Source organism: Erpetoichthys calabaricus, chromosome 12 (genome assembly GCF_900747795.2).
Source record: "Erpetoichthys calabaricus chromosome 12, fErpCal1.3, whole genome shotgun sequence".
Taxonomy (NCBI): Eukaryota; Metazoa; Chordata; class Cladistia; order Polypteriformes; family Polypteridae; genus Erpetoichthys; species Erpetoichthys calabaricus.
In genome coordinates, this window is record NC_041405.2 from 4,617,316 (window position 1) to 4,635,917 (window position 18,602).

The 18,602-nt window shown below is 40.1% G+C and overlaps 1 protein-coding gene across 1 annotated transcript in view; it reads right to left on the reverse strand.

Annotated features, from left to right (window-relative positions):
• pkmyt1 (protein kinase, membrane associated tyrosine/threonine 1) overlaps positions 1 to 18,602 on the reverse strand; it is a 29,734-nt gene that overhangs the window by 2,550 nt on the left and 8,582 nt on the right. Inside the window, exons 2-7 of the mRNA XM_028814934.2 lie at positions 15,727 to 16,301; positions 12,147 to 12,619; positions 11,904 to 12,010; positions 11,650 to 11,822; positions 10,609 to 10,805; positions 6,228 to 6,326 (exon numbers count right to left, since the gene is read on the reverse strand). Of these exons, the coding sequence (XP_028670767.1) occupies positions 6,228 to 6,326; positions 10,609 to 10,805; positions 11,650 to 11,822; positions 11,904 to 12,010; positions 12,147 to 12,619; positions 15,727 to 16,116 (1,439 nt within the window). The 5' untranslated portion in view covers positions 16,117 to 16,301. The remainder of the gene's footprint in view (positions 1 to 6,227; positions 6,327 to 10,608; positions 10,806 to 11,649; positions 11,823 to 11,903; positions 12,011 to 12,146; positions 12,620 to 15,726; positions 16,302 to 18,602) is intronic.

An 18,602-nucleotide genomic window follows, 5' to 3' on the forward strand; every position in this document is an offset into this window, starting at 1 on the left:
ACTCTCATTCGGGCCTCTCCTCGCCTCCTCTGCACCGACCTCGTCTTCCTCCTCACCCGACTCCAGCCTTGATTGCAGGAAGGCGGCTCCTTAAATAGGCGGCTGATTGCTGACCGCACCCAGCCACCTGTGACAGGGCTCTCAAAGCCCAGACACTTCCCACAGTCCTTTTATATTCCCTGACCCGGAAGTGTTTCCCATCCTACAGTCCATGATTCCTTATCACTTCCGGGTCAGATAAAAAGTCCTTTTCTTCAACCCGGAAGCACGTCGTTCCTTCTGGTCATGTGATCATGACGTACTTCCGGGTTATAGGGTACGTATAAGTCCTTGAGCCTCCCTGCAGCATCCTCTGGTGGGCCCCATGGTGTCCAGCAGGGTTGGGAATAAAAACTCCATTGTCCATAATTCCCTGCTGGTCTTCGGGGCACTTCCATGCTACAGGGAGGGCTCCATCTAGCGGCCTGGGGGTATTGGCTGGGATGACCAACCGGCCATCTACCACAATATTTATGAATATTATTATATATTATATATATGTGTGTATTATATTTTATATATATATATATATATATATATATATATATATATATATATATATATATATATATATATATATATACATACAGTGGAACCTCGAGATACGATCACCTCTGTATACGAGAAATTCAAAATACGAGGAAAGTATGAGCGAAAAATTAAGATCTAAATGCGAGCATTGGCTCGCGTAACGAGCCACTAGCCAGGCTGTGGGTATAGCTCGCGGCTTAGCGAGGGGGCGTGGTAGCAGTTGCGAGCCGCGATCTGCGGTGTCTGCGTTTCTCACTTAAGTGCACAGGTGGGAAACTGCCCACATCCATGATTGTTCCTGTGGCTGATGGGCTGCAGCTGCCATGTCCTCCCCGCATATATAGAGAAGCGCGAGCCGGTTAAGGGGGAGAAGAAGTAAAAGAAAAGAGAGAGAGAAGGCAGGCAGGAAGGAAGGAAGGAAGTCGGTGCGGGAGAGCGAGCGAGCGAGCAAGTGCAGGCTCGCATGTAGCTGAACAGTGAGCTGAACAGGCGAGCCAAACAGCTGAAGCAGGACGGTATAGCGAAGGTCAGCTGCATTAAGAGTGTCTCGCCTGTTGCAAGGTCCGCAGGTGAGACGCTAACAGAGAAGAAGCACTGGGGATTGTCATCTGTTTTTTAAAGACTGCATCCTTTTGACGTTTTAACCTCGTGTTAAAGGATTGTTATTTTTGTGTATTTTAAACCACTTCACAACTGTTTTAAGGATTATTTATTTAAAGATTTATTGAATGCTCTACTGCACTTTGGACACCTGTTTTGATTCTTTTAATAATCAGTTATTATTTACCAGTGTTATTTATTAAAGGTAGACTACAGTATATATAATTTATCAGTGTTATTTGTTAGGAAAATTGATTTTTATGTTAATATATTTGGGGTGCGGAACGGATTAACTGGATTTCCATTATTTTCAATGGGGAAATTTGTTCTAGATACGAGAAATTCGCTATACAAGCTCAGTGCTGGAACGAATTAAACTCGTATCTAGAGGTTCCACTGTATGTATATCCATCCATCCATCCATTGTCTCCCGCTTATCCGAGGTCGGGTCGCGGGGGCAGCAGCTTGAGCAGAGATGCCCAGACTTCCCTCTCCCCGGCCACTTCTTCTAGCTCTTCCGGGAGAATCCCAAGGCGTTCCCAGGCCAGTCGAGAGACATAGTCCCTCTAACGTGTCCTGGGTCTTCCCTGGGGCCTCCTCCCGGTTGGACGTGCCCGGAACACCTCACCAGGGAGGCGTCCAGGAGGCATCCTGATCAGATGCCCAAGCCACCTCATCTGACTCCTCTCGATGCGGAGGAGCAGCGGCTCTACTCTGAGCCCCTCCCGGATGACTGAGCTTCTCACCCTATCTTTAAGGGAAAGCCCAGACACCCTGCGGAGGAAACTCATTTCAGCCGCTTGTATTCGCGATCTCGTTCTTTCGGTCACTACCCATAGTTCATGACCATAGGTGAGGGTAGGAACATAGATTGACTGGTAAATTGAGAGCTTCGCCTTGCGGCTCAGCTCCTTTTTCACCACGACAGACCGATGCAGCGCCCGCATTACTGCGGATGCCGCACCGATCCGCCTGTCGATCTCAGTGGACCAGCTCTATACCCTTAGCAGGGTCCTGGAGGGTGCATGGGAGTTTGCCCAACCAGTCTACATGTGTTTTGTGGACTTGGAAAAGGCATTCGACCGTGTCCCTCGGGGAATCCTGTGGGGGGTACTCCGAGAGTATGGGGTACCGGCCCCCCTGATAAGGGCTGTTCGGTCCCTGTACGATCGGTGCCAGAGCTTGGTCCGCATTGCCGGCAGTAAGTCAAACCCGTTTCCAGTGAGAGTTGGACTCCGCCAAGGCTGCCCTTTGTCACCGATTCTGTTCATAACTTTTATGGACAGAATTTCTAGGCGCAGCCAGGGTGTTGAGGGGGTCCGGTTTGGTGGGCTCAGGATTGGGTCACTGCTTTTTGCAGATGATGTTGTCCTGTTTGCTTCATCAGGCCGTGATCTTCAGCTCTCTCTGGATCAGTTCGCAGCTGAGTGTGAAGCGGCTGGGATGAGAATCAGCACCTCCAAATCCGAGACCATGGTCCTCAGCCGGAAAAGGGTTGGTAGCGAGATCCTGCCTCAAGTGGAGGAGTTCAAGTATCTCGGGATCTTGTTCACGAGTGAGGGAAGAATGGAGCGTGTATGTATATATATATATATATATATATATATATATATATATATATATATATATATATATATATATATATATATATATATATAATATATAAATATATATATATATATATATAAAATCCTAAGCCTAAAAGTGCAACGATTTTATGTCACTTTTTTGTTATGCTTTAAATCGGGCTTATTTTAAAACCTACATATATATGTTTGGTATCATTCTTTTCAGAATTTATCAAACTTTAATGTGATGTTAGATTTTCAGATTCTTCTTCCATTTTTAAATTATAAATTAAAATATCAAGAAAGTTGTGGTTTTTAAAATCAAAAAAGTCGTGTTTTTTAATTTCAATAAATCATTATTTCAATAATTTATTTAAAGAATTTAATTCAATAAATTACATTAGTTTTGATCGAGTAAACTTTCTTTCACTGGAACAAACTATTAAAAAAAATGATCTATTCATAATGCCAATGTTTGTATTTAGGGGATTTAGTTAGCTGAAGGTCGAGTTACGCTGATCCATTGCATACCACTTTAGTTTTCACATGATTTTTCCAGTTGTTTAAATGAGTAAATTTAAAAAAAAAAAAAAGTTTTTTTATCTATAAGAATGTCAGTTAAAATGAATGGATCATTTATTTAGTCTCTTATAAATACTCATCGAGCATAGTGGACCTCAGTTTAACGGGAATACTCCAATCGGTAAGAGACAAAATATTTTATTCTCATTTCATGATTTTTACTCCATTAAATAATAATGTTTCTTTTGTACATTTACAGATTTTACTAATATTCTGGCCGCAACTAGGGGTTAGGCCCCCCTACTATCTCTCTCCCTCTATCATATTTTTATTATATATATATATCACAGTCGTCCCTCGCCATATCGCGGTTCACCTATTGCGGCTTCACTGTTTCGCGGGTTTTTTAAATATATATTTATATATATATACTATTGGGTGATGGATGGGTACTGGTGAGTACCCATATAGAATTTTAGATGTTGTTAAAATTATGTAGGTTTAAGAGTGTAGAAAGTATTTAAGACCATAGGAAGTGTCTATAAGAGTGTGGGAAAGGTTTATAAAGCCTAAAAATATATATAAACTAGCCAACCCGCGGTGTAGCATACGCCATATAATTATGTATTGATGGGTGAACACTTCCTGAAAGACACAGTTGTCCAAATGGGGTTGGTTTTGAGGATACGACTGTAGGTGAATGAAAAGATGTAACTCTGGAGAGGGCAACATACAATACAGCGTTTTACACGCTGCATACAGCGATTCACATCGAAGTATAGACACTGCTAAGACCATGGAATACCCCTTGCAAACTGTTTTACACGCTGCATACAGCGATTCACATCCGCAACAAATATGATTCTTCTTAGATGGTGCTTTCGCGTCCACCCTTGCTTTCAGAGCATACACACTGCTTGGTCATGTGCCCACTCGCAAGAGCATCTAACAGAGACCTGCCCACCAACTCTAAGAGCATTGGATACCCCTCGCAAACTGTTTTACACGCCGCATACAGCGATTCACATCCGCGACAAACATGCCTCTTCTTAGATGGTCCTGCCACGTCCACCTTCGTTCTCGAAGCATACACACTGCCTGGTCATGTGCCCGCTCGCAAGAGCAACTCACAGAGACCCGCCCACCAACTCTAAGACCATGGCGTGTAAAACAGTTTGCGATGGTGGACGCAGTCATGCGTCATAACCGAAAAGAATGCAGTGGAACCTCGGTTCACGACCATAATTCGTTCCCAAAGTCTGGTTGTAAACCGATTTGGTCGTGAACCGAAGCAATTTCTCCCATAGGATTGTATGTAAATACAATTAATCCGTTCCAGACCATACGAACTGTATGTAAATATACAGAGTTTTAAAAGACCTTACTGCAATCATCCATTTTGCAATGGGATTTTTTTAGCTGTTCTTAATAGAGAAGTTAAGGAATCATTCCTTAAAAGAAAATAAGCAAACAAGTGAAGTACAATCCTTTCCCTGATTTCATACAATTGTATTTTCTCTTTTCGAGGATTGGAGTGGACGTCCTGGTTTGCATTCTTCTTGGTAACTAGATCTACAACAAACTTCCAGTGGATCTTGCACCCCCTGCTGGAAACAGCTGAAAAAACTAAATTTGTCTTGTGGCCTCCCAATGAACATTTGGTTAAAATGCTGTAAACTGCCATAAAATAATTTACTTATTTATACCTATTTAATGAAAACATATCTGAAAAGTGTTGATTTCTAAAATATTGTGCTGAAATCAAACAGGACTTGTACTACTTAAAAACAGTATCTTCATGTAAAGATATCTTAATATTTTAAAATGGATCAAAGATAAAGCGCACTGCATGATGAGAGCTTTCAGTTCCCATTACTTATGTTTTGAAGCCCCCCTCCTGTGAGTGTTAATGAGGATCCACTATGGAGGTGGCAGAATGCAGTAGTCTTACAGATATTTAAGCCGTGGTAGAATGCACAGTTTGAGCTGTAACAGGTGTTCTGTCAGGGACTTCAATACCTCTTCTACCTTCAGAAAACAAAATTAGTGAATGTGAGGTGTAACTACATATCATTAAGTATGAATCAGGGGTCAGGCAAAAACTGAGCTCACGTTATTTGAGAACCATAGACGTGACTGTGCCAAATAGACACGTGGTATTTGAGTAATGTGAGTAAGCCAGGAAATGTATGTCTCAGGTTCCATTGGTGGTTTAGATATTGAAATGAGGCGATACTTGACTGATGTTTTACACTGAATGCGTACTAAAACAAAACGTGCCTTTAATACCTTCAGTTTATGTACTGTATGCCTATGCAGTGAATTGCTGGTGTATGCAATTGTCTTAATGACTAATTGGAGTCCTGAAAACTGTGCCAGCTCTGTTTATTCCAATGGTGCCATTCACCAATGAATAAATGTACCCAAGTTAAACTTTGGTTGTTTCATTACTGCGGTAATTTTGAAGTTTACCTCCTACGCACCACTGTATGTGAGGGGCAAGGATCTACTTTGGAAGAGAAAGGTCGCCAAGTACGCACAATGCAGTGGAATCATTTGAAAACAAAAGCAAGTCGAATGCTCACTTAACAGCACACCTTTGCTTTTAAATGTCACCCATGGGAATTGTAAATAAAAACATTATATCCAGGAAGAAAACTAACTGGTTCCATCACCCTTTATGATCTCATATAATATTCTGGTAATTTTGCTTAAACTTCACTCTGCAAAGAAGACAATTTCCGCACCTCAACCATATAATACCGTGTTATGCCCAATTTCTTGAACAGAAAAACACAATCTTTGCCTATTTATCCAGGGGGAAAGACACAATCCAAGAGAAATACTTAAATGAATGGTCATTTTATTTAGGGTTAATATGTACATCTGGAGAGCTCAGTTAGACAAAAAACAATCCTGGCTATATGAAGAGATGGAGAATGAGAAGTAATGATAAAGAGTTCTTACCTCTCTATGTGGTTGTGATCAATTTCACGATATAAATGCTGCGGAGTGGAGGTGCTGCCCAGTGACAATCTGCTTGGCAAGGCAGGAGAATGACAACCACTGTTGGAAGAAATGGGAAATAACACATACAGTAGGTCTATTTTTCCAAACAGGTATAAGGTGGGCATTGGCCACCATTTCCTTACAGCCTTGCACCTTTTCCAGCGTTCTGACTCCTTCATTTGTTTCAAATTTTCTTATGTTGTAGCCTAATGTTGATATCATTTAAATTAATTTTTTCCCCTCATCAAGCAACATTCAATATCACAGAATTACAGAGCAAAAAAAAAAAAAAAAAAATTTTTAAAATTACAGCAAAATTTACAAAACAACTGCAGCATTACATTGACATAAGTATTCAGACCCTTCGATATGACGCTTAAAATTTGGTTCAGGTGCATCGTATTTTATTAATCACCATTGAGATGTTTCCAAACCTTGTTTGAAGACAATCTGTGGTCAATTTAAATGATTGTATGTGATTAGGACTCCAGAACGTTCACAGAGTTGACCCCAAGCCCCTCCTGTGTTGTCTTTGCTTTGTCCTGTTGGAAGGTGTGAGGTTCAGAGTGCCCTGCAGCATGTTTGCTTTAAGGATATTTCTGTACTTTAGTCCAGGGGTAGGCAACGTCGGTCCTGGAGTGCCACAGTATGTGCAGGTTTTCATTCCAACCCAATTGCTTAATTAGAAACCAATCATTGCCAATCTCAGACCTTATTTAATTTTATGGCTTGTTAGTCTGTGCAATGTAAGGCTTTTATATCGTAGATTTTTTTCCTTTCCAAGGATATCATCCAAATGATGTGAAGCCTAAAACAGATCATTTTCAGTCTGTCACATTTTTCTATTTAGTGTTTTATTAAATCAAACCGTGCATGATCAACACACACAGATGTAATTGGAAAAAAGCTAGCTGGAGAACTGCTGGCTGCTTTGTCTTTTACATCTTATTGCTAATAAGGAGCAATTAAAACACTGAATGCAGCAGTTTAAGATTGAAATAAGCAATTAAGGTTGGAGAACCTTAACAAGCGAGACCACTAAAATGAAGCATTAAAATGTCACTTAAGCAATATGTGCTTCATCAGCAATAATTGAGTTCTCGTTAAGGAACTGGGTTGGAACAAAAACCTGCACATACTGTGGCACTCCAGGACCGACGTTGCCTACCCCTGCTTTAGTCCATTCAGCTTTCCTTTGACCCTGATTTGTCTCCCAGTCCATGTTGCTGAAAAATAACCCCACAGCATGATGCTGCCACTACCATGATTTAATGCTGGAATGTTACTGCACAGGTTAGGAGTTGGGTCTGATTTTGTCTGGACATGATCCTAAGAGTTGAAGGCTAGCAGTTCAATTTTGGTTTCATCACATTGTTTCTCACAGTCTGCAAGCCCTTTAGGGGCCTTTTTGTAAACTCCCAGTGGGCTTTCATTTGTCTTTTAGAGAAGAATGTCTTCCATCTGGCCATTCTGTTATAAAGCCCAGACTGGTGGAGTGTTGCAGTGATGGCTGTTACTTCTTGCAGTTTCTCTCATCTCCACACAGTTCCCGTGGAGCTAATCCAATCCAGTGACAAACAGTTTCTTGGTCACCTCTCTTACCGTGACTCTTCTCCAGTGACTGCTCAGTTTGGCTTGGTGGCCAGTTCTAGGAAGAGGGGTTTTTTTTTTTGTTTTTTTTTGCCCCCCTGCTCGCTTTGCTTGCCCACCCGGGCTGCCACTTCACGTCTCTGTCGCTCACTTTCACCAAACAACAAATCTTTTAATTCTCGCAGATACACCTTATCATTGGGAAGAAATACTACTTTTCCCTGATGGCAACACGAATTACATGATCTGCAAGTCTCCAACTTAACGTTTAAATCCGAACAATATATTCAATCTCTTTTTGCTGTTCCGTTATTTCACTGAGTAATAATTTCCGTTTGTTTGCGCTAATGTGATCTTTACTATCAGTTTTTTGAGACTTTCGAATTTGATTGCTTTCATTATCTCTAACCTGCTCTGCATGTGTATTGCACCAACTTTTTTGAATTCTTTACGATGTTCTACTTTGTGATCTACTCTTTGTCTTTTATTTCCGGCCCCGGGTCTGGTTAAATCTTTTGGCACAAAGTCTCATCTGGCGGGATGTGAAAGTATCTCTCTGAAAAAGTCACGTCTCGTCCCAGGATTATTTTTATTATAATAGAGAGATTTAAGAATTATGGAGGCACCTTTGCATCTGACAACTCTGCAGAATTTGTCTGTTATATTCTCCATATCTGTGCCTTGACACACTCTTTTCTCTAAGCTCTGAAAGTAATTCCTTCAATCTCAAACTGTAGGACATTCTACAGGCAGGTCTGGGCCTTTACTGATCAGTTTTAACCATTTCAATCAGTCACTCCTGGATTCCAAGCAAGGTATACAAAAACATCTCAACAATGACTGGTGTAATGTGGCGAACCTAAGCCAGATTAAGTTTTATAGCAAACAGTCAGAACACTTGTGTCAATGTGAAACTTCAGTTCCTGTATCTAAGCTCTGCAATCCCTTCAACCTCATGGCTTGGTTTTATGCTCTGTTAGGACCTTCTTTAAACAAATGTGTGCCTTTGCAAATGAACAGAAACATCTCAATGATGATCAATATAATAAGATGCGCCCGAGTCAGATTTCAAGTGTCAATGGCAAAGAGTCTGAATACTTATGTCAATGTGATATTTCAGATTTTTTTTTTTTTTCTTTAAATAACTAGGGGACTTTGCCCCCTGCTCACTTTGCTCGGCAACCTCCAAGCAGGCACTATGCATTAGCCTCTTTGCAGTTCTGCTGCTCGCGTATGGGGATGCGGATGTACAATTTTAACAAATTGTTATTTTCATGTGAATTGTTACATATGCATAATAGAACTATTTGCATTACAGTGAGTAATTAACCATATTAAAAAATAGTAAAATATAATAAGTTGAAAGTAAATTATGTTTCATGTTGCGTTAGATTTATTCAGTGCGCAATACGACTTTGTTCTGTTTGGCTTTGAAATTAGCATGCAAATACTTTTTAAACTTACACTTTTACTGTAAAACTTCAGTAAAAATTTTTTTAATTCAATTTTCGCCAATATCGCATTGAATTTTGATTCTGTGTTTGGACTTACATCGTGACCACGCAACGTATAACTGTTCGTGTTTGAATTTCGTTTCTTTCTCTCTATTAAAGAAAACGACTTTTTTGAATGTTTGGCTTTGAGATTTGTTAATTGTCTTTGCAAAAGCAATTCTAAACGGGAAACTGTTAACATTTTAATACGAATGGCATATCAAGATCTCCTTGGGTGTCTAATGTTATCTGTGGAAGATGTACTACATTACTTTTCTTGTATACATCCTTCTTTCTACAGTAATTCGTGTGGTGGAAGACCAGACAGTGTTAACAGTTATAGATATTCTTTTTGATATTGTATGTTGATGTTTTCATCTTTTGCACCATCACCATCAACTGTCTCAGCATAGTCTATCGATACGCACTTAACCAATCTGCCGTGTAACCGATCGACATTTGTTGGCGTTAATTCGTTTGACTTCATCGTTTCTTGGTGCTAGGATTGCCAATGTACTAATTTTTTCTGTTGATAACCCTTCATGATGAAATTGTTCAAAAAGATTTGGACGTAATACGTCTTAATTGGGAACTTAAAGTGAGGAAAACGTTAAAATTTATAAGAGCTGAGAGAGCAGGAACTGTGTCTGTCAAAAGCTTTCACACGTATGAGATGTGAGATTACTGTGGGTGTGGTGGAATAAGGTTGAGAGCAGGGCGTGATTTGAAAAAATCTCTTGGCCAAAGTCTCCTCTTGTCTCAGGATTTTCTTATATAATATTAAGATATTTTTCCTAAAATCCCATTTTTGTTTTGTTATTCTAGGATACTGAGTGTTGTTTGATGTGGGGAAAAAGTGAATTTAAATGATTTTAATCACTAGACTGAAACATAACACATTTGAAAAAAGTGAATGTTTTTCATTACTTTCTGAAGGCTCTGTATTTTAGGGGAACTGCAAAAATGTGTTTAAGAACAGTCCACTACATGTGATGCCTAGGAACACCCACTAGAAACTAGCCATTTATGAAGATAACAATAAAATACTGCAATTCTAAATTGCACTGATTCCAGTTCCTCCAATTGTAGACATTATGTCAAAACAGAGATGGCAAAAAGATGGACATGGAAGGCATCTTCTTATTAATGACTATAAAAGCAAAGGGCCAACTCCACAGAGAGTCCAGTAACATAGGAAGCACACAAGGAAGCCAAGTTGACAACAATGGCAGAATCTAATAAAAACAATAACGTACCTCCTCAGAATGATGGGTGAAACATCTAATTGGGGTAGCGGGAAATGGAAGACCTCGTCCTTGAGACTATCTTGCTGTGTGTCGCTGTAGCTGGAGCTGCTTTCACTGCGAGTAGGTGTCTCCGGCTGCTTGAGCTTCCATCGTGGAGGTAGGGGTATAAGGGAGAACCAGGACCAACACACCAGGGACATAATCCACTGATGTTTAAGGGGAGAGAGAGAGACATTTTTAATTTACATTTGGACTTGTGTTGTAATTTTGGTACCTTGACAAGCAAATCAACTGGCTACTCTTTGCGCCCTTTGCTCCAGCAGCTGCTCAGAACCATAAAATACTATACAGTGTGTTGTCTTTTATTCATGCACTCTGTGACAAAAAAAAAAATGTAGAAACAACGCCAAAAGCATGGGCCCAATATGCATGAAAATCAACCTATACTGTGGACAGAGCCATCAACCCTTTGTCCAAACCAAAGTTTCACCTGATGACAAAAGGATGGGGGTCACTACAGTGAACGGTGCAAAACGGTGAAGTAGATGTTGTGCAAGTGCCTACCTGCCACAACGATCATGAAATGTCTGGCTGACCACCTGACGTCTGAATTGTTTGCATGGCTGCCAAATGTGTCACTATTGTTGCATTATTACAACAGTGCAAGCATCCCAGAACACATAAGACCAGACCCCATTGAGTTTACCTTTTTATTGCGAACCTAAACAAATCTGGCCATGTACTCTTCCACTTCATTTTTTCTAAAAATTGAAAATGCACTTATAACCCGCCTTATCATGTCCACCGCAGATCACAATGCAGCATGTACAAGAGGGCTGAAGCTGCGTGTAGACTTTAGCCTCAGAATATAAATGAATGTGTTGCCTTCTATGCTTACAGTATGGTGGCAAGCATTTTTAAATAGTGGTATGTTATAAAGAAGCCAGTCATTTCCACACATCAAGTGGCATCATCTCAAGCTATTACCTCATCTGCAGCCTCTGAAGAACAGCTAACACAGAGACAGACTGTTCCTGACTCTCACAGTACCTGGATGGCAGCCTGCATGCTTCTTAGAGACTCCTTCAGCTTTAGTGACAGATTCCGCTTCCAGAGGATACGTCTGATAAATGGAAGGCTGCAGAGCTGGAAGACAGTGGCCCGCTTCGATGGATTGGGATGCAACATCATCTGTAAAATGTTCAGCATCATGGGAGACAGGCCTACATGCATAATGGAGAGAGTATGAGAATTAATGTTGCCATTTTCAATATTGCAAAATCTAGATGGGGACGTCTTAATACCTGAAGTTATCTCTGGGGGGAGATATCCCTGCCGTAGTTGCTGCCAGGCGTCACCTCCTTTAGGCAATTCTATGTTGCACGCCAGTTCCAAAATTGTCATACCCAAGCTACGGAAAGCAAAAGGATGTTAATCATGGCCTCCAGTGTTCGTTAGAACAGAGGCCACAGTACAACATGCAGTCAGCACACCTTTCTTCTCTAATGACCAGCTTACCCACTAATCTTATCCTTATGTTCTATTACCTGAAAACATCAGCAGCAGGTGTAAACTTTCCTTGCAGCAGTTCAGGAGCCATGTAGCGGGGATCACCTTCCATGCCATCCTTCTTGTCCCCTAGGTCCAAGACCAAGCCGAAATCTCCAAGTTTGCACCGGCCAGAAGTAGACAGGAAAACATTGGCAGGCTTAATGTCCAGATGGAGCATGTTGTGACTGTGCAGATGACGTAGAGCACAAAGTAAGTCAGAGAGGATATCCCAGACCTCACCTTCACTAGATGGGAGCAGCTGCTGCAGGCTGCCCTGGCACAGCTCAGTCTGGATGTACAGCCGTCCTTTTTCTTCCCAGGCTTTCTTGAAAGTAACACAGTTTGGATGAGGGGGTAGGCGCTCATGTTTTAGCACCTCCTGCAGCTTTTGCTGCCGGTCTCCCACACCCCGGAAACGTTCCATGGAACACTTGACTGCATAAAGCTGTCCGTCTTCAAGGCTCCGAACCTGAAGAGGATCACCAGACAATTAAAACTTAATGCAATACAAGCAACAATGTCTGTGTAGGAGTAAAAATAAAAAACAAAAAAGTGAAATAAATGCCTGCGTTTGATTGGCACCTTTGACAAATATCTGACAAGAGATCTTTCAGTAAAAAAAATATACGTTATTCACTTGACAGCTGCAGAAAACATGAAATGTAATGGCCTCTGGACTGAAAATTACATCTAGGCAATTTGACATGAAATAATATGCTTTAAAGTTAACCCAACAAAACCAAAATCACACATTTTATATATATATATATATATATATATATATATAATATACATATACATATACATACACACATACACACACTCTAGATCAAGAGCTTTTCTCTCTATTATAATAAAAAAATCTTGGGAGACGAGACTTTTTAGAGACGAAACGTGATCTTTCTCAGAGAGACACTTTCACGTCCCGCGAGACGAGTCTTTGAGCCAAGGGATTTAACCATACCTGGGGCCTGAAATAAAAGACAAAGAGTAGATGACAAAGTAGAACGTTGTAAAGAATTGAAAAACGTTGGCGTGGTACACATGCAGAGCAGGTTAGAGATAATGAAAGTACTAAAATTCAAAAGTCTCAATAAAATGATAGTAAAGATCACGTTAGCACAAACAAATGGAAATTATTACTCAGTGAAATAACGGAACAGTGAAAAGAGATTGAATATATTGTTCAGATTTAAACTTTAAGTCGGACAGTTATAGATCGTCTAATTCGTGTTGCCATCAGGGAGAAGTAGTGTTTCTTCCCAATGAAGAGGCGTATCTGAGAGAATTAAAAGACTGGTTGTTTGTTAAAAGTGAAATCCACATACGCATGCAGCAGAGATGCAAAGTGGCTGGTGCACCCACGGTCCATGCACTTCTCATTCGTGTGAATGCTATTGTCAGACACAGTTCCTGGACTCTCAGCTCCAAGCAGGGTCGGAAATAAAAAAGACAAAGAGTAGATAAAGTAGAACGCCATAAATAGGTTCAAAAACAGTGCCGCGATACACATGAAGAGCAGGTTAGAGATTATGAAAGAACTAAAATTCGAAAGTCTCAAAAAACTGATAGTAAAGATCGCATTAGCACTAACAAGCGGAAATTATTACTCAGTGAAATAACGGAACAGCGAAAAGAGATTGAATATATTGTTCGGATTTAAACTTTAAGTCAGACACTTGTAGATCGTCTAATTCGCGTTGCCATCAGGGAAAAGTAGTGTTTCTTCGCAACGAAGAGGCGTATCCGCGAGAATTAAAAGATTTGTTGTTTGGTGAAAGTGAAATCCACATACGCATGCCAGCAGAGATGTGAAGTGGCTGGCGTGTAGCGCAGGCCGAGGGGTAGGCGAGCAAAGCGAGCACAGAGGCTCGCTCATAATAACTGCTGTAAATATTTTAACCTGATAAGATGTTTGCCTCATGATAACGATATTTTGATTCAGATTATCCAAACAGCATCAAGAATAATGGAGGAACCAGCTGTGAATAGGACTCCAGTTCACTACCGGACACACATACCCACCCATATATACAAACTAGCTGTCCCCCGTGGCTCCACGTGAAACAGGACAAACTTTAAAAGTCAATAAACAAACATCGCTAGCTAAGTGGAGGCCATGTACACTCCAAAACACAGAGGTAGGCCAACTCGAACAGAGTCTGGCGTGTGAGTGACAAGGGCCCTGCCTGGCTCCCCACTCCTAATGTCATGCTTCCGCCTCACATTGGCTTGCAGCCTCTCTCTCGGATTAGCACAAATATATTGCTCCTACGAGTGAACTATGATTCTTAGCTCGAAGAGTGAAGTCGCAAAATCAACCGGAATGTTCAAGCAAATTATATATATATATATATATATAAAAAAAAAAAAAAAAACCCAATCTAAATCCGTTAAGTAGTTCTCTCGTGAAAAGCGGACAGACATACAGGCAGGCGTTATATATACTGTATATATATATATATATATATATATATATATATATACTGTATATATAGAGATTATTAACATTTTTAGAATGTGGAAGGAGGTGGGAGTGATAAGATGTGTTACATAGAATTATGGAATAACTGAGGAGAATTTTCAGCTTTGAAGGTTGTAGAATAGGGCTACCACACTTATTGTACTTTGCAAATGCTAGAACATCATAGACCACATTATGGAGACATTAATCCAAGTCCAAAGCTACTGCTTTTCCAAATAAGCTCCAATAAGACTTGACTAGAGTAGATTCAACAGCTGAAGTCTCACTTTTGAGTGTACTGAGTGGGGTATAGTTGCTATTACAATTTCCCACCAAACTGAACCCAATTCCTATAAAGCATCAGGAATAATCCATAGACCAGGGGTGCCCAACTCCAGTCCTGGAGGGCTGCAGTGGCAGCAGGTTTTCATTCTAACCCTTTTTTTAATTAGTGATCTGTTTTTGCTGTTAATTAACTTCTTTTGAATTAATTTTAATTGACTTGGTTTTAAAGAAATGTTTTCCTGAATTTCTTCATCATTCCTCTGAGTTGCTTCATTTCTTTCCTTAAATGGCACCCAAACAGAAGTGAAATGTGAAGTGAGTGAGCCAACAGAAGACCAACTAAGTCAGGGCCTCACACTCCAACCAATTTCACTCCGACCAGTTGCTTAATGAGGCGCTGAGTCTTGTCGTTAATTAAACCCGTTCTTTAATTCCATGGCTTGTTGCTGCTCTCAATGTGCGATAGCAGACATTTCCGAAATTGTGGATTTTCTCTTTTCTAAGAGCAGATCAGCATTCCTGAGACCTTCACCTTTCTTTATTTTCAGATATTGTATGATGGTCGCAGTTTGCTGGTCCTGTTTTGGCTCATTTTGTATCTCAATATTGTTTGGCTGCCAATTAAGGAAAAAGAAACAATTGAGGGGTCCGAGTCTTCAAGAGCAAGTCAAATAAAATGAATTCAAAAGAAGTTAATTAGCAGCAAAAACAGGTCACTAATTAAGAAAAGGGTTAGAATGAAAACCTGCAGGACTGGAGTTGGGCACCCCTGCCATAGACACAGCACCTACAGAAAACACCACAGGAAGACACATGTAAAAACGTACCTTATAGACTTCTCCAAATGATCCCCTGCCCAGTATGCAGATGCACTGGAAACACTGCTGAAAGTAAGACTCCTTTTTGCTCTCGTCATAATGACTGAAAGACAAGTTCTGCTCAGCTGACTTCCGGAATGAGACTCCACGGGGACGAGGATGGCTCCATGAGTACTCATGGTTGAGGAACATACGGCTGACAGGAGCACAACCCTTGGAAGGAGGGCGGGGAGGAAGAGACTGGCAAAGGGCATTTGCCGTGGAAGATGAGCCATTGGCTGGCGCCCTCTTCTTTAAGGAGAAGGTCCTCCCTTCATTAAAGAAAATGGGTACAGGAATGGGTGTGTGGAGAACTTTTGGTTCAGGAGGCATTGGCATTGTGAATGACACTGGCGTCATCTAATTCGTTTCTGGAAGATGGTTTAAAACATGGCTGTGCTCTCTGTGGAGGTCTTCGGCACGCATTTCAGTGGTTTAGGTGCAGTTCATAAATCACACAGAGCAGCTGAAGCCCTTGTAGGAGATCCATAATGCAAGAAAAGCAGGGCCATCTCCTGCTTCTGTTGAACAATGCAGACATTACACTGTGTAGGAGAAATAAAAATATAGGCGACATGTTAGTACAACTTAAAAAGTCCATAATTCTGTTAAATAAAAAAATCTGGAGTGTCCTCCCCTCGACTTTCTCGTATACTGAAATAGAGGATAAGGTCAACAGAACCACTATCAGTTATTCAATATTTCTCAAATATCATATCCCTTTGTCTGCTAATATCGATACACAATCATTTATCTCTATTTATAATTGCACTTTATATTAAAATTATATTTTCTCACTTAGGGAGGTTGAAAACGGTAGTGGAATTTTTTCACGATTACACATGCATTACCTCGATTACGTGCAAAGTAAAAAGAGTTATAGTCACCTAAAAACACAGAAAAAGTTTTAGTATTATATAATATTTGTTGCAATACATTGCTCTAGGAAAAACTGCATTTAGCGACATTTAATTATGATAATGATGGTGGGAAGGAAAAAAAAATCTAAATTAAACGTATTACCAGGAACACGACGGGGACGTAGCAGCTTATTGTTCCCATCACATCTTTATATTTACATGGCATGTTCAATTTTTACACGTTATTATTAAACTGATGATGTATAAATTAAAATAAAAATTAACAATAGTTATTGAAAGAATATGTGTTATATTGAATACAGTTTTTAATATCGTGTACACATTTATATTTTCATAATACAAAAAATTTGGATGGTTGTTTAAATAAAATAACTTCCGGTTGAGTCATTTTTCTCAAATTTCATATCTGTTTGCTTTTTATCTATACTAATAAAAGGCAAAGCCCTCACTGACTCACTGACTGACTGACTGACTCACTCATCACTAATTCTCCAACTTTCCGTGTAGATAGAAGGCTGAAATTTGGCAGTCTCATTCCTTATAGCTTACTTACAAAAGTTAGGCAGGTTTCATTTCGAAATTCTACGCGTAATGGTCTTAACTGGAACCTGTTTTTTGTCCATATACTCTAATGGAGGAGGCGGAGTCACATATCGCGTCATCACGCCTCCTACGTAATCACGTGAACTAAAAACAAGGAAGAGATTTACAGCACGAGTCAAACGCGGGAACGAAGGTAAATGACGTTAATTTTTGAGTGTCTTTTAATACTGTGTAAACATACATATTAACACATGTGCAATTAAACGTGTGCATTTACGGGGTGATTTCTCAGGCTTAAAAGCTCGCCTTTTATCAAACGCGGGAACAAAGGTAAATGACGTTGTTGAGTGTCTTTTAATACTGTGTAAGCATACATATTAACACGTGCAATTAAACGTGTGCATTTACGGGGTGATTTCTCAGGCTTAAAAGCTCGCCTTTTATTAAAAAGGTGAATGCAAACTGTTTTCATTCTGAAGGGCACAAACCACGTTAGATTTCATACTCAAGAGTAAGCTCAGCACACAGCTTGGTCATATTACAACCGGAAGGGCGAACTGACAATGTGGTATACAAAGAGATCCTTAAGAAATAATTATTGATTCATTTTCCCTCAGTTTAAAAAGGTTTACTTTTCTTCTTAATAAAAATTTTAAAGCAGTACTTCGCCGCTGCGAAGCGCGGGTATTTTGATATATATCAAAATATATCGCGTCATCACGCCTCCCATGAAAGCACGTGAACTGACCCGCTGCCGTTTGCAATGCCATATTCGCGACATACAAGTTTAATGAGAAGACACGAGGTATAAACGACAGTTTGGATCTCTTTGTGACAGAGTTAAAATTGCTGTAGCGAGAAACTTTTAACTGCCGGGTCTTAGCTAACATTAAATAAACCCGTGGACATCGCAACATCACACAAGAGAGCGGCTCACGTGAAGTGACTGAACGCAGCAGGAGTGATCACTTCAATGAATCAAACCTGTTCAAAAAACACATTACACAATTGATAAGGTATGAAAACAATCCACAATCCGATTGTGGATTTCCGTACAGCCACTGAAACTTTGTGATGGCACGAGACTTCAGGTCACGTGTCTGCAAAAGAACCTCATTCAGGCAACTATTTTTACTGGCGGTGGCTCAGGGGAGAGAGTTTTTATTCCTCGCATCCCCGTTATACCCTCTGATCTCCCATTTCAATTCAAACGCCTCCAATTTCCACTAAGGCTCTGCTTCGCAATGACAATTAATAAGTCTCGGGGACAGACCCTACAAAAGGTTGACACTGATTTGATAGATATATATATATATATATATATATATATATATATATATGTCAATGTATGTATGTATATACGTATGTCTAGATATATGTAGATATGTATATATATATGTGTATATATGTGTAGATGTGTAT